Raw genomic sequence first — 19394 nt, forward strand, 5'->3', positions numbered from 1 at the left:
GCTCCTCGCAGGGATATCCCTGTCGGAGCTCTCTGAACTATCCTTGCTACCAGTCACAAAGATTTCTCTCTCCTCTGCAAGGGTCTGTCTTAACTTAAACCTGCAATCCCCTGGCAGGTATACTACCGACAAGAAATAAGGGAACTAATGAAATAATAGCGAATTTGAAACTGCTTTAAATATCCACTAAATCAATTTTAGGCGTCAAGTTCAATATCTGGTGTGTCCACCATGTTGGGCAACACATTCACGGCACCTTGATGGCATGCTGTTAATCAATTTCCGGATGGTTGCCCGTGGTATTGCCCGCCATTCCTCTTGGAGAGCTGCACCAAGTTGGGCCAGGTTGGCGGGTCCTGGGTCCCTGGCGTACACCCTTCGACCACGAACATCCCAGAGATGTTCAATTGGGGACAGGTCTGGGGACTTAGAGGGCCAGTCCAGTGTCTGGATACCTTCTTGTCGGAGATAAGCGGAGACAATTCGGGCCCGATGTGGTCTGGCATTATCATCTTGGAATACAAAATTTCGACCGATAACTCTAGCCAATGGAGCCACAACAGGACGCAATATTTGGTCAACGTATCGCTGACCAGTCATGGCTCCGTTAATGATGACCAAATCTGATCGTCTGTCATGTGTAATCCCACCCCACACCATGACATTACCACCTCCATATCGATCATGGTCAAGAATTGCTGCTCTGGCATATCGCTCCCCGCTGCGACGCCAACAACGTTTTCTGCCATCTGTGAATCGTAGGCAAAACCTTGACTCAACAGAGAACATGGTGTCACGCCAGTAGCGCATAGCCCGTCCCTGATGCTGCCTAGCCCATGCCAATCTTTGGCGCTTTTGGTGACACCCTTAAAAGGCCGTCTTGCTTTCAGACGAGCTTGATAGAGTCGGTTTTCAACGGCTGAGGTTGAAATGCGTCTTCCAGTGAGTGTGCGGAATTCTCTATTGATGGCAGGAGCCGATTTAAACCTATCGCGTAGAGCAATTAACGTAATGAGACGATCCTGTCGTGGTGTCGTTGATTTTGGTCTACCACGCCCAGGTCTCGTTGCAACCCCACCCGTTTGACGGTACTTATCCCACAGGCGTGAAATTACACATTTTGATTTACCCATCTGCCGGGCAACTTCACATAATGATGTACCCCTCTATCATCCCCACAATTCTCCATTTTGTTGCTTCACCGAGATACTGCCTCGGAGGCATTTCTGTCAGTAAGTGTCAATCTCTATTGCATTAGTGATTGCGACTTCTCCAGTACATTTACAGGAGTTAACTTCTGTATGCACGTGTAGCACGTGCTGGGCATGCATTGTGCGAAATTCCATTGTCATTGGATGTTGCGTTTGGGAGATACGCCACCCTGTCACAGTCAAAGTCATCTACATTAAATTTCTTGGTTCCCTTATTTTCTGTCGGTAGTATATTTTAACAAACAAGTGCTGACAATGCCCTTAACGTAACTAAAGTTACTGGTGTATTTTGACAAGCTGAATTTCATTTCGACAGCGATGTAGTCCTTGTGGGTGTAGTTTTCAGAAACAAATCAAAATTAATATATCCCACTGACATCTATAGTAACGCGCGCGCGCGCGCGCGCGCGCGCGCGTGTGTGTGTGTGTGTGTGTGTGAGAGAGAGAGAGAGAACGTAAGCCCACTTCGTACAACGAGCAATTGGAAACATAAACGTAAATTTGCTTCGTAGTGTGAGTATACCTCGACATGAACGTAAATACCTACTTCGTACAATGAACATATGAAAAAAAGAACGCAATCCTGATTTTGTACAATACGAATATGAAAAGTAAGATAAACGCAACCTATTTCGTACAGCTAGTGAATCTACGGCGACATGAACGTAAACGACTTCATTGAATGTACAGGACTTGAGCTCAAACGCATATCACATGTGTGTCTCCTTATATTCGCGTTAATTAAGGTTTTAATAATTGAAATTTGTTGGCAGGCATTACTCTTGCGTTCTCGAACTAATCCTTAGACAATCACCATAACACCCGCTATTCACTGTTAATCCCACATTGTGCTGAATACGATGGCTTCAGGTATCCCTTGTAGGAGGATCGGTTGCACAAGCTATATTTTACATATACACACAGCAAAAATAAATAAATGCAATAAAGACATACAGAATGAAAGAATTAGCCAACTGTTTTTGTGCTCACGATACATGTTGTCAGGGCATATTCACACAGTTCATTTAACATTTCTTTTCAAAATATTTTTCATTTTTACAGCATTTTTATGTGAAATGATGTCTTCAGAACTTAAAACATTTCAATCTAATATAAACATCAAGCAGCCATGGTCTTGAATGAATTCGACTGAATCAGGATTTGATGGCACGAGCATTGAAAGATTTATAGGCTATAAATGCATTCAAGCCATATCAGATAACTAAACTGAATACACTGACGTGCAGCATGTCGGCATGTTTACCGTTAATCCGTGCAGCAGATGTTCCAGTGTTGTGCATGTATGGTTTACCCATTACAGCCATCCCAGCGTCCTCTGTATGAATGTTGTTTACACTCGTCAAGCAATCTACATGTATCGACCTGAAATAAATTCAAGAATAAAGTGGAACCGTTTCTTATTATATCACTGATGATGTACAATCCTGCATGTTTTCGAATTCATTGTTAAGGAAAACTATTCAAAGAGGAGACAACTCTCCACATAACCCCACTGCACAATATGTTCAGAAGTTGTAACTGGCGTATTGGGTTAGCCTTCTTTTGCCAGTGCTATTGCTGCTGCTACTGAAGTAGCGATTTCTTCTTCTTTTCTTCTTCTTCTTCAGTCTTCTTCTTCTTCTTCTTCTGTTACTACTACTGCTGCTGCTGCTGCTGCTATTATTACCGACCCGTGAAGGTCCTTGCTGGAATAGGCCTTCAGGAACTCATGCATGCCATACAAGGCGACTATGCTTGTCGTTAGTGGCGACTAAAGGGATCGGGTGGACAGGCACGATGACTTGGTTGACACATGTTATTGGTTCTCAATTGCCCAGATTGATGCTAATGTTGTTGAGCACTGGATTGTCTGCCCAGTCTGTATTATTTACAGATCGCCGCCATACAGCTGAATGCGGCGTAAAACTAAACTCACTCACTCACTACCACCACTACTACTACAATTACTGCTGCACTTGCGACTACTACTACTACTACTACTACTACTACTGCTGCTGCTGCTGCTGCTGCTGCTGTTGTTGTTGTTGCTGCTACTGCTGCTACTACTCCTACGACGACCACCACTACTACTGACACTACGTTGACTACGGTTACGGCCACATGTTCGACTGCTGCAACTACTACTACATAACTTAACAGCCTAGTATAATGATTATATAGTATAATACGGCAGTACCTCAAGTTGAAGTCCCCGGTTTACAAAATATCTGAATTGACAGCAGCTTGCTCTAGATCTCCTTCAACTATGTGTGTCTGTCTCACCACAGTAGTCATCTTATGACACTTTATCGTGAACATACTCATACAATGAATATATGGGGGTATGAACACAATCCTCCTTCGTACGCCACACTATGGACGAAAGTAGAAGCAGCAAAGTTCACTAACAATATTAATATGCTTGTCCTAACTTAAGCATTAATTGCAACACCAATTAAACGATTTGCTGGTTGGTCTACCATATAGTATTTACAGTTACAAATACTGTTTTGTCGAAGTTGAAGGACCAGCGTAAACACTTCCAGTTGTCCGAGGCCCACACAGCAGATGCTGATAAATAAAGATTTAATACGCAATGACCAAACATTACTTCAGGACAACTGCAAGTTCGAGACACAAACGTTCGAGACAACGGTGCAGATGCTTTCTCTCACTATTCACCCAGACACCATGTGAATAGTCATCTCTACAACCTATTCATCGTCTCAGTAGGAAAAGGTAAAGATTCGATCGTCTCCCTGTGAATGCAATTATGCTTACATATGTTTAAACACAGTATCAGACATATCAAAGAGTTGAAAATAACCTTCACGGGTTTTGGTAGAGGGAGGGGTGGGCGATTCGAAGTGTTATACAATGTATATTTATTACATAATTATCGACGCCATCTCGATTTAATGTCTCGTTTTTCGTTCATCTAACAGAAAACACAGCCACTAAGAACAGGACATGCACCTCTAAACCTCTGGTAAACCCATCGTCAATCTAGACATGTATTTATTTGCATTGAAACAATAAAACGGAAAATGATGGACAATTTCACGATAAACCTTATCGCAAAGGAAATGTACATCATTCTCCTAGATATAGGCGTTAAATGAGCCTTCATTATTATTGCAGGTGTAAGAACAAACCCCCTTCTTCCTCATTTGCGTTTTTTTAACCAAACGAGTATAAAACAAATGTTTTGCTGAATGAAAAAAACAAAAGAGTATTTCATTCACAAGAGCCTGGCACGTTTCTTACCGTATCTCCTTAAGACAGAATATGTGCGTGTTTTTGTATGTAGATCTGCAAGCAGGGAGATTTGTGTCTGAGTTGTCCAACTTGTCATGTCATTCTTGGTAGATCTCTGTCTGACTTAATGTTGTGAAAACGTCAAGATTTTGGTCAAGACTACGACACAGTGTGTGTTTGAGTGTATTCAAAATAAACGTGTTTTTTATATTATTCATGCAGGAAATGGCATGTAGCCTTAGCTAAATATTTTACAATATGGCAGGATTTAACAGGATTTTCATTTACGTAAAGTCGTATGGAAAAGTGGGTGAAGACATATGGGAATGAAAACATATCAGTGACAGATTTCACTTCAAAATCTTCAATACTGATTGTGTATATACCTGTGAAGATCCAGGTTAGAACTGGTTTTCAGCAACCCACGATCTGTCATAAGAGGCACGGCGTAAACAACAAACCAACTGATTGTGTATGAGGGCAACATGGGTTATGTTGGCGCATTAAAAGGCCAATATTGCGGTTCACAAAATGTTGTACATGTAGTGTGACGCCGACATGCACTATCTAATGTATTTTACATTTCAACTGTCAAAGTGACGTGTCTATTCTACTGAACTTGAACTGTTACGTGGAGGTGTCTCTATATACTAAACGCGGATACTGTCTGTTGAAATAATTAAGCTTGGGGCATGGCGAAGATTGGGATGAAGATATTACGCTTCAGTTGAAATAACTCAGAAAAAAAGACTGAAGCTTAAAAGAGTTCAGTTTATAACTTTAGAAACTACAAGCAATGCACAACTGTTAACTTGTTAAAAACTTTCTTATATACACTCTCATTTTTTTTTCGAAACACATTGCCAGCCCGTCTACAGTGAACAGATGTATTCATGTACAAAATCACAATGTATTTAACTTAAACAGTCGGACCGAGTGGTTACAGCCAGGGAAAGTCACAGTTTTTTTTTAAAAAAGTGTTGAAAATCTTAACCGACAATGGGAATGATTGAGTGATCCTGTGAATGTGGCTCTCCATCCAGGCAATGGGCATGGTTGATTGATCCTGTGAATATGGCTCTCCCGGCATGCAATGGGCATGGTTGAGTGATCCTGTGAATGTGGCTCAACCGGCAATGGGCATGGTTGAGTGATCCTGTGAATATGGTTCTCCTGGCAATGGGCATGGTTGAGTGATTCTGTGAAATTTTCCAGGTGAAAATTAAACAAAGTTGAAGGTGTAACGTCACAACAAATTTCATATATATATATTTCTTTTTAAAACGTTTCTGCCACATTCACAGGATCACTCAACCATGCCCATTGCCGGTTGAGCCACATTCACAGGATCACTCAACCATGCCCATTGCCGGTTGAGCCACATTCACAGGATCACTCAACCATGACCATGTCCATTATGTTCAAATCATATAAACCAAAGAAATTTACATGAACACACACACACACACACATATATATATATATATAAATACGAATAAAACTGTCTTAAGAGCAAAAGCTGAAGTTGCCACTTTCCTCACATTGACTTATTACCTTGTATCGTTGTATTTGGAAACAGATTAGGAAGTAAGAAAATAAAATCTGCCATTAAAAAAGAATAATAAACATGAAAGAGATTAATGTTAGCAAGAAACTTCAACGTGAATAAAGAAGTCAACAAAACAAAGGACAAATTACTAAAACAATTTTAACTCATTGTTGTCGATGGTTGAGGCTTATATGAAAATGGTGATGATGTCTTTATCCATTGTGGCTTTCACGATGTTTGTATACTAGTATACTTGAAATATGGCTTAAGCGGCTTAGAGTGTTGGATCGAGGTGTCACTCTGTATTGAAACTGAGCTGTTGCATCCAGGTGTCACCATGTATAGACATTCATCTGTCATACCAAGGTGTCCGTATATATTAAACTATGGCACCGAATCACAGCGTATCGTACAGCGCTGCGATTCACAAGACGATCATATCTCTTTAAGGTAAAGTTGAGACAGTCGTAGCGTGAAAATCACTCTGTGAAACAGGGCCCAAACCTGTGAATTATAGCAGGCAGTATGAGTGCAAATTAGTGCATAAAACATAACAGCGCGCAGGACGTAAAACACTGTGACAACGGAGATGTGTGTAGTTGTAGTTTTTGCGACTCGCACTTGTTTTCATTTCATTTTGATAAGCGGTGAATTTTAATTTTTTAAATTTAAATTTTCGTTTTTCTCAACAGCTTTTTCAGCAAACTTGTTATCTGCCAAGTTGCATGTTCAGACATATTTAATTCAAATCTGTGTATTTGTATGTTTGTTTAAAAAACGATGTGGAGACACTTATGTCTTTTCCTCCCCAAAGTAACAGCGTAAATCATATCATATTTCTAAATTTTCCAATGCAGTTGTGTTTATTATTGCAACTCAGCTTCCAACACAATAACACAACGACGTGGCAGGCACCGGAAACAGTCTGCAATAATTCCTGGCTACAATGGGCATCCGATATCATGCTGTCACGTGGACATAAACATCCATGGCGGATGTGATTCATTCAGGAGGAATACATGTATTTCATATTTCCAAGCATGTTGACAAAAGTGGTAAAATGTCCAATTGTTTTTGTGACGATTAACGCTGCACTCAGCAGAATTCCGACTTCAGAATGGCGGTCTGTAAATATTGTAGTCTGGATCGGATAAACCAGTGATTGACATCATGGATGTCGCTCTTCTCAATGGTGAAAAGGTGACACCAACAACGGAATTCTCAATTCTGACCACCCGATCACCTCGTAAGGTTAAATATCTAAAAACAAAAAGGAAAAAAAAGTAACAACAAACAAACAAACAAAAAACTCAATTGCAAAGAACAAAACAAGTGATGAGACTGAGAAGTTTCCGATACGACCGTATCATGAATTAGTTCCGAGGTTCCAGTGTTAGCCTGGCTTCTGTTGTCAGCATGTATACAAAAGGTGAATCCCATTCATGCCGTCCCTTGTTTTTCTTGATCATTGCTAACTGTATTTCTGGTCATGAGTAGCTGCAGATGCTGATGCGGCTCAATCAGTCGCTCACTGAAAGCGTCTTGTTAACACAACTATCCTCACTATGTGTGATATTTAGTTGGGGACTGTTGAGGGGACAGTGGAGTAGCCCGGTGGTTAGAGCGTTCGCTCGTCACACCAAAGGCCCGGGTTCGATTCCTCACATGGATACAATGTGTGACGTCCATTTCTGGAGTGTTGGTAAACGCGGTGTAAAGCCCAACTCACTCACTCACTTGCGGAAGGTTGACGAGGCTAGCTGAGTTGAGTGTAGAACGTGACTCTGCTTACATTGACACACACCTGACTAGCCATTGTAAACTGTGTGAGATATCCTCTGTCACACACCTTTAAGGTTGATAAAGACGTATTAGGTTTCCTGAACACTCACTCTAACAGTATTCCTTTGATGTCAGTCTACTTCAACAGGAAAAACTTCATATCCGTCTAACTGTGTGTGGCATCACGGGAAACTAAATTCCCCTGACATCTTTGCTTCATAATAAACAATTACTGTTCCCTTTAATCACGTGTGCACGTGATATTACACAGACGACAATGTCGTCTGCTTCTTGTCAAGAGGCGTTCCGTTTTTTTAGTTTAGGTACAACATACCTCTGTTAAACAACCCCAGGGGCTGTTTTAAAAATAATATTATGGTGTTGGTCTGTTTTAAATTATTGTATTTGCAGATGAGAGCGATTAAAGTAGCAACAGTTTTCACACTAACCAGGCCGGGATGTAGAGCTGGTTTGCTGAAGCCGTGCGAGTTATAATGGAGTAGTCAGGATATTAGCTTTCATCATGACATTGCGCAAGAGGCCGAACAAACATTTCAGTGAATTCCACAGAACTGCAGATCTTAATCAGACATGATTTTACAAGTATTGGTGTCATGTGTGAGAGCCAGCAACAGCATATTGCAAGTTAAACTGTCCAAAACAAAATTGATAGCCAACAGGTAGAAAGAACTGTTTCGAATTCGGAACACATTACACTCGCACCTAACGCCCTGACGCCCCATTACACTGAGTGTAGATACTGGTTCAATAAATACGTTCTAGTGAGGTACATGTGTATCAAGGCTTTGCTATTCCTCTGTCATCGTGAGTTAGGGGTTATTTGTTATTTTGGCACATCACTGAAATGTCGTAAAATCGATTTGACTCATTAGTATTGCTGATGTATATTATCCTGAGTAATAGTAACCATCTCATGACTGGATGCAGTATTTTGGACCAGATTAAGAAACCACTGTCTTCTACGTGGCGTATATCCACGGGCATCGCCCATTCTTGAAAATGGTGGAACTCAGATGTTCCCATTATACTCAATGTGTATCGATCTGTGATTTGCAGACTTCGGTGCAGGTTTCTGAGGACAGAAAATATTAATGAGACTCCGCAGTTCGGCTCGAAACTAGAATGATATCACGCCCAAGGAAATATAAAAACCCAAACCGGAAACCAGGCTGAAGAAAACTGGCCGAAACCAGCAATATCGTTGAAGGAAACTGGTCGGAACCAGATTGTGGGTAAACTAATCGAAACCAGTATCCAAGCTGAAAGAAACTGGTCGAACCCACATACCAGCTAGGCTGAAGGAAACCAGAAACCAGGCCGAAGGAAGCTGGTCGAAACCAGCATCCAGACAACAGGAAATCGAGCCAAATCATTCAGGTGCAATTGCTGTTCCCTTACTGCGCCAGACCACAGCAGTTTTAAGTTGTGGACTAGGCGATAAGAAATGTGCTTGCACGACGACCATATGCTGTACCATCTTTACATTATAGATATATTCAGGACAGCCGACAATGCCATTCAGAGTGGTCCGCTGACGGACCACTGCACATTGTCCATATAAAAAGTGTCCTTTGTCAGTGCACCCTAAACAACCTATCGAGCATGTCACGAGTAACTACAACAGAAAGCAGTCAGGCCCATGACCAGGCCAACGTTGAATACATGATCGGTAGAGGTGTATGCACACTCCTAAAATTGTCATTGGAAATCTGGGTGGTTGTCAAGAGATGATTCTTGCACTCTTCAGTAAGGTCATTGCCGACTGTCTTGGGGAGTTGTCGGAAGGAAAGGTGGCCGTTAAAGGGTTGTTTACAGCTTTTTCCATATCTGTTCGAACAAGTTAAGGTCTGGTATGCGAGGTGGGTAAGCCCACTCTTGACAGTCGCCAACGACCCTGAAGTCGTGTCTGGTCGTCCATGAGGATGATGTCTGGTCAGATTGCACCAGCACCAGTCTCTCGTACACTGCCAGACAATCATCCATGAAGTGCACACCTGTCATCGTGCTCCACTGTAGGGCACTGAGATAAGTTTTCCCAGCTCTTCTGATCCCAATCCGAACCACTATCGAGTCCGCAACACAATGGTCATGTTCGGCTACGGTTTAATTCTGAAATCTTTGTCTCAGTCACGACGATCTATGAAGTTTAGCCAAAATCTCTACTCATTAGTGGCAATTTCCAGAGCCTATTCCTCGTCTGTATATTGACGTGATCCGTTCGAATGCTGTTGCTAGGTAACTGATCCAAGCGCCTGGAATAAATTTGCGGCCCTGAGGGTCACAATTTGGCTGACGCCAAAGACGTTTTTAGAGTACCATTGTGTTGGCCCATTTTCCGGCATGCCTCTGTATCTTCAATAGTCTTCGGACGTCAAATAACGACTTAGATCCGTTTAAGTGTGCACAGCTGCTGCCATCTTCAGTCGCAAATCACATCGTTCTCGTTAATCGTGACATGCACCAATTCTTTTACGATACTTGCAAAAGTTCGCTCTCTCTCTCTCTCTCTCTCTCTCTCTCTCTCTCTCTCTCTCTCTATATATATATATATATATATATATATATATATTGGTACACAAACTGCCCATGATTTCATGCTTTTATTAGTTCATCGTGGCTGATTACAGTGTCTTAAGAAAGCTGTCGAATCGTTGTGAACCGGCACAAATAAATCACTACATGCCGCTTTGATGTCATCAAAACGTGTCTCCTAGAACAATGTGAAATGGATTATTGCCATGAAATTATGACATAAAGTATGCTGTGGTGCCGGTGAAATCACTTGTACATGAAATAATAATGATCTGATAAATTCGGAAAATCGATGTCGTGATGCGTGTATTAATTTTATTTAATCCATTCCATTCCTAATATCGAAATGTCCCCTTGGGACTGAATGTTCGTGACTTTGCAGGAGAAATCTAAAGGTACAAAAAACTGAGTTTACTTGAATGCAAAAGGGAATTATTTTGAGTGCTTTCATAAAATCTTAAAATGTTCATTTGTATCGGTCTGTAAATATCCGTAGAGTCATGACATTACCTTTAATTGCATATTTTCTCTCTGCTGCACTAATACATCAGTATGGGATGGAATATACTGAACATTTCAAACATAATTTTCCGATAACAGTAAGGAAACATATATGCTTCCCTTTGACCTAAGTACAATCAAAACTAAAGAGTACAAATAACAAATGGCGTTTGTAGTAAATTCAATAATTTCAACAAATATACAAATTTAAAAGTTTGTAGATATAAGGCCCTGTACAAAATCCGCGGAATCATCAATTCGTTGTAATAATTCAGCACGATTGTAGGCCTAAAGATGGAGATAACAGCGTGTTTGTTTAATGAATGTATAATTGACATGACAGGTTGGTCAATGAGTGAAGACAGCAAACTGGAAACTTGGGCACTGATGGTGAGAAGAGTTACCTACCTTGTTTGAATGGTCTCAAGTGGATTTCGGCTTCAAGGCTTGACATCATGTACTTGTAATAGCTTTGCGTGATACCATTGTTTCTTGGGACATAATCTGAAGGTGAACTCATTAACTCACTAGGGAGCAAGGTCGACAGTTTATAATTACCAGGTTTCACATGACTCAAACCTGCTCTTCCTCCCACTTCGACATAGGCTTTGTTATTCTTTCAATATCTGGGTGACATCACTGGAAATCGGGTTCATGTTTCACAGAAATCCAACCTGCCGCTAGTACTATGATAACAGTAAAGAATATGTATGTGATAACGAATATGTTTACAACAACGTACAAGATGGATTTATCGAACGTTTGTTGAGCCCTGATCTCATGATTTACACTCGAGCTGAAACGTGTGTAACGAGCGACGGTTCTAACGAACTGAAACTAAGTGTCCCTTTTAGTTCGAATTAACCGTCGTTTAGTGTAGTCAGATATCGAATGAATAATGAATGATAATCTCTGAATGTGGGAAAAAGCAAACTAACCTAGACCACCGTCTATCAGAAGCGAATGAGTGAGTGAGCGTGTTTTGCGCCATTCTAGCATAATGCGGAAGATACTAGAAATTCACTTCATTCATTGTGCCCATGTGTTGAATCGAACATGACGAGCGAACGCTTTAACCACAAGGTGGTCAGACTCGCCGACTTGGCTGACACATGTCATCGGTTCCCAGATGTGTAAATCGACGCTCATGCTGTTGATCACTGGATTGTCTGGTCCAGACTCGATTATTTACAGACCACCGCCTTATAACTGGAATATTGCTGAGTGCGGCGTAAAACTCTCTCACTCACTCCTAACTCAATAATTTATTGAATCGGAGGCCGCTACGGACTAACATTTCATTTCATTTCTCGGCGGTTACATAAAGCTGTACACAAGGTACCCACGGGGGACAAAAGTTACTAATGGAACAGTAAGGTAACAGTACTATTATTGCAACAGTTTGCAATACAAATACAAGTTGTGTTGACAAAGTCTAAAACGTTCTCCAAAACAACAAGAGTCGCTTGCAGTGTAATTTAAAGTGTAACATATTCTTTTGAACAAAACAGCATTTCTTACAGACGAAATACTTCCATATTCATGTTACATATACATGTATAAATTAAATTAAAATATAAAGGTAACTATTCTTTCGCGGAATCAAAAGAAGATATGAAAATTTGACACGAACGTGGTGAACTATAACATACCGATCAAGAGTTGTCTCCCTTTGACCACACGCTGAACCATGTAAAGATAACTATTCTTTTGTAGAAGCAAGGAAGATGATGCAAATTTTTACACGACGCCGGTGAATTAAAACATACCGGCAAGAGTTGTCCCCCTTTGACGTTTGACCTCAACCAGTGATCAGTCTTAACTCAACAAGTAATACTATCACCACGATTGCTGCTACAAGGTCTAACACTTCTGAACTGGGTCACAGTCGGCAAAGCTATGATAGCGACACGACCTGTCAACATCGTTACTTTTTGTTTATCAGTTAATTACAAACACTGAAGTGCTTTCAATAATATTTATGAATATTTTTCTCTGGTTTTCAAATGATGGGTATGTCAATATATGCCGAACAACTGCCAGGGTGGACATTTTCTTGTAAGTTAATAGCATTTCCCTCTGCCTACCCGTTTTAACCGGCAAAATGTGATTGGGTGTTCTAAATCACAGTTTTAAACATTTATACTGTCACAATCTCATAAGTCTATACGTCGAATCTTCACATGGGTACAATGTTTGAGGCCTATTTCTGGTCTCCCCTGCCATGTTATTGCCAAATACCAAAAACCAAACTCTGGTAAAACCTTGAATCTGGTGTGAGTTGGAATTTTCAGGACTAAGCTCACAGTTACATTCCCTCACTCTCCCAGTTAATTTTAAATCGTTCATTGAACTTGTAAATACACTCGGAGGATACGGCCTATTATGATGTCAGATCAGTGGTCGATGACATTAAACATAATCCAGTGCTAGTGAACACAATAGTGAATTCCACTACTGAATATACTCCGATCACCACGGTATCCCTAATGATTGCAAATAAGCAATATGTCTTCTATGGAATATGCAACCTTGAACTGTCAGTGACCTGTACATAATTAACAACAGCGGATTTATTTATCAGTATTATGCACGACCATGTATACATTCGATGAAATATCAATTTCATGCATACGGTTATCGAGATAGATGATTTAGTGACGACACCATGCTCATGTCTACGTCGAGTGCAACCCCAACGTGTTGGCGGTCTTGTCTTTTTGGCTGCCATGCTTCTTCCGCGGCCATCTTGGAGGTCGACGCACCATCTGATTTGAATTTTAGTTGTCATGGGTAATGTTTGATACAGTTTGATTTTTCGCATTCTATGGATCTCGTATGAATGCTGCAGTTCGACATTGAGTGTCAAGGTAGTGGTCGACCCTTCCGGTAGAGACCTCCCAGGTGGTTTGTATGCTGGTGGTACATCATCCATTACACTGAAAAAAAATATTTGCCATTAAGAGTGCATGCATGTCTTGGTATTCGCTTTTTGTACTCATATATGAAATATATTCATATTTGTAGTCACTAATTATTAGTTAAGGACCATGACCCTCAGCTGTTTCCCATGCATAAAATCATAGTTTTACCGTTATGTCATTGACAAACATCGTTGTCACACACGGAGTACATTTTGCATTCATTACTTGTTCACAACAAATAATTCACACCCTCGCCCACTTACTACGTTGATCCTCCGTCGATCAAGCTGAACCGATATACCTACAAGTTATGTTCCTAGGTAGCCTTTGCGACTATTTCAGTGAGTTAAGGACCTATTTCAGTGAGTTAAGGACCTATTTCAGTGAGTTAAGGACCTATTTAAGTGAGTTAAGGACCTATTTCAGTGAGTTGAGTTCTCACCTTGAACAACAGGATCTACTGAAACTTCTATCTTTTTCTTTAAAAAATACTTTTGTGTAACTAGTTATGTGTGAATAGTGTCTGTTATCGATTCGGATCCAATGCTGGTAAATATACGTGGCACATGTTAATCGCACGCTCCCGGTATCATGTGAACAGCTGTCTGTTTTGTTGTGAGTTAACACAATAACTGAATTTAATAAATGAATGTGTGGTGAGTTATTACAGCATGATCACGACTGGGGACACCAGAAATTCTTGGGAATCGAACACGGACCTTTGTCGTGAAGAGCGAACGCGGCTACTCTACCACAACGGAACATGCCTGCGTCAAGGCAATTTAGGGAAACAAAGATTCAGTTGTTAGTTGCAAAATAATATACAGTTTGGAACGCAGGCATGATCATATTATGTAATACGTTTATATGAAAACAAACTATGAAGAACTGTCTTTGATCTCTTTGGTCGCTCAAATGGGAACATACAATAAAGGGTCTTCACGACATTAGCGCATTCTGGTTACATGAAATACAATTACATCTTTTACATCTTCTCTTATCTTTTAAGGGATGTAGATTGGGTGGCCCATAAGAATGAATAATCGGTCACTGTATCAAAACGTAAAATGTACATAGTATTGAAAATATTTTCATGAAAAGAATTACTTCCCGAAGGCATGCAATTGGCACTACGTCTATGAGGTCCAATCCCCAAATCACCGGTTTTTCCGAGGTTTGCTGGCACATCGCCTTGATGTGTTCGCGGTTGTCACTAAAGCGGTGAATCACGTCATTGCGATTCTCAAACACACACCTGAAAATCTTTTCATAACTCACTTGCTTACGTATAACAGACGCGTGGACCTGACATGGGCAAATAGTTGCTTCCTGAATAATTCAATGGATATATAGGCGGCAGATTATTTCTAAAATGTATTTTCTGAATAACAACTGAGTTTAGAAGAATGGGTGCTTTGATGACTATCTTCCTAATAGTAATAACCTATCGCAAGACTATTGTGACCGCATTCTTGTTGGTGATAAGGCGACGGTACATATGCACAAATCAAATGCATGTACAGGAACAGAACCTTTCCGTTAGAATAATCAAATGTTTTGAAACAAGCATAAATGCCGCTTTTAGCAGAGTGGTCAATCCTCTCCGCTGCTGGTAGTTTCTGTCAGCTCGGACACACAGACCAGATGAACAGACATTTCTTGACAGTGTGAATTTCTCTAAACTATGTTTTTAACTAACTGTTGTTTTCGTTCCGACTACTTGTGGGATATTTGAGCGGAAACCTTGAAACTAATTTATTGGTGGCTTTGAGTTCGCCACAACCGTTGTGTGCTGGACTTTCCGCATTAATTCATAATTACATGTAGCATCATATACACTGAGAATCGAAAGTCCTTAATATTTCGCCGGGATTATCATTTCTCTAACTACATTAATGTAGTTTTCATTGTATACCCGAAGAGCCGGTTAAAAGAGTTTGAGCAAGAAGAAATATCTGGGCTCATCTTTTTAAAATATATTTATTGTTTATACAACTTCAGAAACACACACCTCACACATAAAATGTCGTTTTCTGATTAGCTGAGTGCTCTTCTATGATTTTCAATAGACCTGACTTAAAGCCAGGTACATGTCATTATACCCCGCTGCCAATGGCAGCTCAATCGGTACTTCGTGGTATACTTCTTTACTTCGAATAACATTGAATCATGCATGGACATTACCGATGTTTTGCGAATGGAAGGGAGATAACTGTAAACTGTTTCTTGTGTCGTCTCCAAAATCTGGCAACGAAAAGTTTTGCCTCGCATTCCAGTTAAGATAATTTGACAAAACGCTGAAATGTACTCCCTGGGAATATCAAGAAAGGGAATTACATCGCGGCGACTTTACTAAGACAATGCTTGTTGGAAAAAAGACCCAGCAGGGTGATGTTCGGACTCAGGGAACAAACATCGAGGGTACATTCACCCAAGCCCCCTCGTGATCATTGAACAAATTATAATGTGTGCTAATGTGCAAACTGTAGTCCTGGGGGTCCTTTCACGAAGCAGCCTTTACTAAGGTTAACCTTAAGTACAATTCTTTAACATTACACTAAGGTTACCTTAGTGACTTACGATCACCTTAGTGCTTCGTGAAAGGATCCCCTGACCTCTCAGTGACCTTAAACAGATTAGTAGCAGGTGGTTTGTTTATCAGTATCAATTATGTTAATGTCTACATTCATATATATACATCTGTGGTAGCAAATTACTTACTAACGAGTCCATCTCATGTTAAATGACCAATACAGTGTGAGTTATAACTACCGTTAGTTTGATATTATTTCAGGCTACACAGTTTATGATGTCTTCCATTGAAAGTGTAAATCATTATGTTATGCTTTAATGCTTAATCTGTAGAGTTTAATAAACTTAATAACCATATGCTGTATAAAAGCCAGACTACCACAGTGAGACCGACATCAGGCATCGCATCCACGGTTCCAGGAAGACAGGAATTGGTAGGTCATATTCATATGGACATGTGGGTAATATGGATATGTAGGTGATATGGACATGTGGGTAATATGGGCATCTAGGAAATATAGATATAGAGGTGATATGAGTAGGATGGTTATATGGACATGTAGGTGATATGGTCACGTGGGTAATATGGACAGGAAATATGGATATATAGGTGATAAGAGTAGGATGGTTATGTGGACATGTAGGTGTCATGGACACGTGGGTAATAACGACATCCACGCAATATGGACATGAAGGTGATATGATCGTGTTGTGATAAGGACTTGCAGGTAACATGGACATGTGGATGATATTGGCATCCAGATAATATGGACTTGTAGCTGATATGGACATGTAGGTGATATGGACATTCAGGTGATACGGACAAGTGGGTAATATGGACTTGTAGGTGATTTTAGATATGTGAAAGTATGCAGAACGACGTAGCTTCGTACCACGTAAAGGTATGGTACATGCTTGCGTAAAATGACAATACCTTGAAAGTGTCCAGGTCTCTGACCGTATAAAACACCTCGATTTTAACAATCTGACCTGTATTCTTCATGTTGCAGCTCAAAATGTCAGCCATCACTTTGCTGTTGGTTCTCTCCGTGGCAGCACTGGGGTATGCCCTCACCCCCGGGGTGACGACATGTACGTATGTGTTAAAGAACAAGAATCATTGATACAACAAACAGAGTGAATATTTGTCCAACCACATGCAAGGTAAAAGAACCAAGGGGAAACAATTAATTTCTGATAGCATATAGCATTAACATTCACAGACACACCCAAGCCTCGATTAGAGGAAATGTCCTTTCAATAGGAAAATTCTACCTTCTTCTACCGTTGTCCATAATAATTCAGATACCCCCACCCCTACCCCTAAGACAAACACAAACAGAAACAAAAAATAAACACACCAAGAAATAAAAAAACCCCTCAAAACCACCACCCACCCCCCTTCAAAAACAAACCAAAAAACCCAACAAACAAACAAATAAGTAAGAAAAAGAACAAAACAAAACAAAAAAAGACAGGATCATGCTGTATAGCATATGGTTTTCTGATCTAGAAACAATTATTTATCCGTTGCCGCTGTATTCCGGATAGCTGTGACCTGAAGACGTTCAGTTCAATGTTGGTCTGTTGACGCTCAGTTACCCTTGACTACGAGATGAAGGAGAACGGCTGTATGGTGGATGGGGTTCTGAGACAGGTGGATGAAACCTTCACCGTTGCCGGGTCCGGTCCGTGCATCACCTACAAGTGTCGGGGGTCAAAGGTTCGGATGGTAACAGGGTCATCATGTAAGTGATTGTTCAGTTTCCACTTCATGTTGAAACCTATGTATAGGGTTTACAGCGCTGACCAATTCTATCTAATTCATGCATGGTACAATCATGGCTTTCTGTCGACATATCTCGATGTAAAAGCATGGCCACAGCAGTTTCCTTATTTTAGTCATTATTTTGCGGCTGTGTCGAACTTCGGATAATTCGAAGCACTTAGGTTGATCCTTTCAGCTTCGACACAATGATGCTGACTGTGTTTCAGATCTCTACAGTACAGTACAGTTCGCGAAGATCCCATATTCGGATCAAAGAATTGAAATGTTTCTGTTTTCATGAAAATCATTTTTCGGAACCTGTTGGCGGCTAAGTTTTGATTGTTCAAGATGACCTTGTTTTCCAGCCTGCAAGGATGGCGTCACATGCAAATCTGGAGAGTTTCTGTCCGGTTGTAGCAGGTACAACTGTGCTGTGTCCGCTCAGACTAAGAAAAATGATGAACAGGTTATCGTCACACAGACTATCACCCTTGTTGAAGGTACAGTACACGTGTTACGTCTGTGGCCTATGTTGAAAAAGCCATTGATTCTGTTTTGTACAGTCTTTCTAACTATCTAGCTATGTATCTACATATCTAGCTAACTGTCTAACTATTTATCTAACTATTTATCTACCTACCTACCTACCTATCATCCATCTATCCATCCATCTTTAGGAGGTCAGTTTAGTGCAATAGCTTATCTTTGGCCATGGGTTTTATTACTAACGTTCAGACATTGTCTTATTATTCTATGAACACGGGGTGTATTTTAGTGCCTTTACCAGTAACGTGCTTGATTTATCCATGGTCTCTTCCAGAGAAGTGCAACGTGAGAGGTGACTGCTACCCTCTAAACACTGACATACCGACGTCAGCAGGGACATGTGTATGTTCCAGCTCCACCGACATCGATTGTAAGCCAAACTTAGTTGTCGATCCTTCCAATCCTGGCCAACTTGGACGTCGTTAAAGAGGCGAATGACCAGTCTTCTGTCAGACATCCAGTCTTCTGACCAGTCTTCTGTCAGTCATCCAGTTTACGTCTTTTCCGTTTACGACCATCCAGAAATGTCTGTTTGATCAGTAGAGGTGGCATCTTTTCTAAGTAGAGTCTGAAATAAAGCAAAGCAAACATGTTTCTTCACTTGTCATTTATCAGCGATGGGCTTCTGCGGAAGGACCTCTCAGTGACTTCCCCTCGTCATTTGTTTTGTCAGTTGGGAAGTACAATCTAGACAAACTTCATGGATAACGTCTTTATTTTGTGAATCTGAACCGCAACGTGACACTCACGAAATAGAAGAGCATAAACCT

General features: G+C 40.6%; 1 protein-coding gene across 1 annotated transcript in view; it reads left to right on the forward strand.

Moving 5' to 3' along the window:
• The window catches only part of LOC137274120 (protein jagged-1-like), a 72387-nt gene extending 53171 nt beyond the window's left edge, over positions 1–19216 (forward strand). Inside the window, exons 9-12 of the mRNA XM_067807128.1 lie at positions 17321–17402; positions 17909–18058; positions 18444–18578; positions 18899–19216. Of these exons, the coding sequence (XP_067663229.1) occupies positions 17321–17402; positions 17909–18058; positions 18444–18578; positions 18899–19050 (519 nt within the window). The 3' untranslated portion in view covers positions 19051–19216. The remainder of the gene's footprint in view (positions 1–17320; positions 17403–17908; positions 18059–18443; positions 18579–18898) is intronic.
• The last annotated feature ends 178 nt before the right edge of the window (positions 19217–19394 follow it).

The sequence above is a fragment of the Haliotis asinina genome, chromosome 2 (genome assembly GCF_037392515.1).
Source record: "Haliotis asinina isolate JCU_RB_2024 chromosome 2, JCU_Hal_asi_v2, whole genome shotgun sequence".
Classification (NCBI taxonomy): domain Eukaryota; kingdom Metazoa; phylum Mollusca; class Gastropoda; order Lepetellida; family Haliotidae; genus Haliotis; species Haliotis asinina.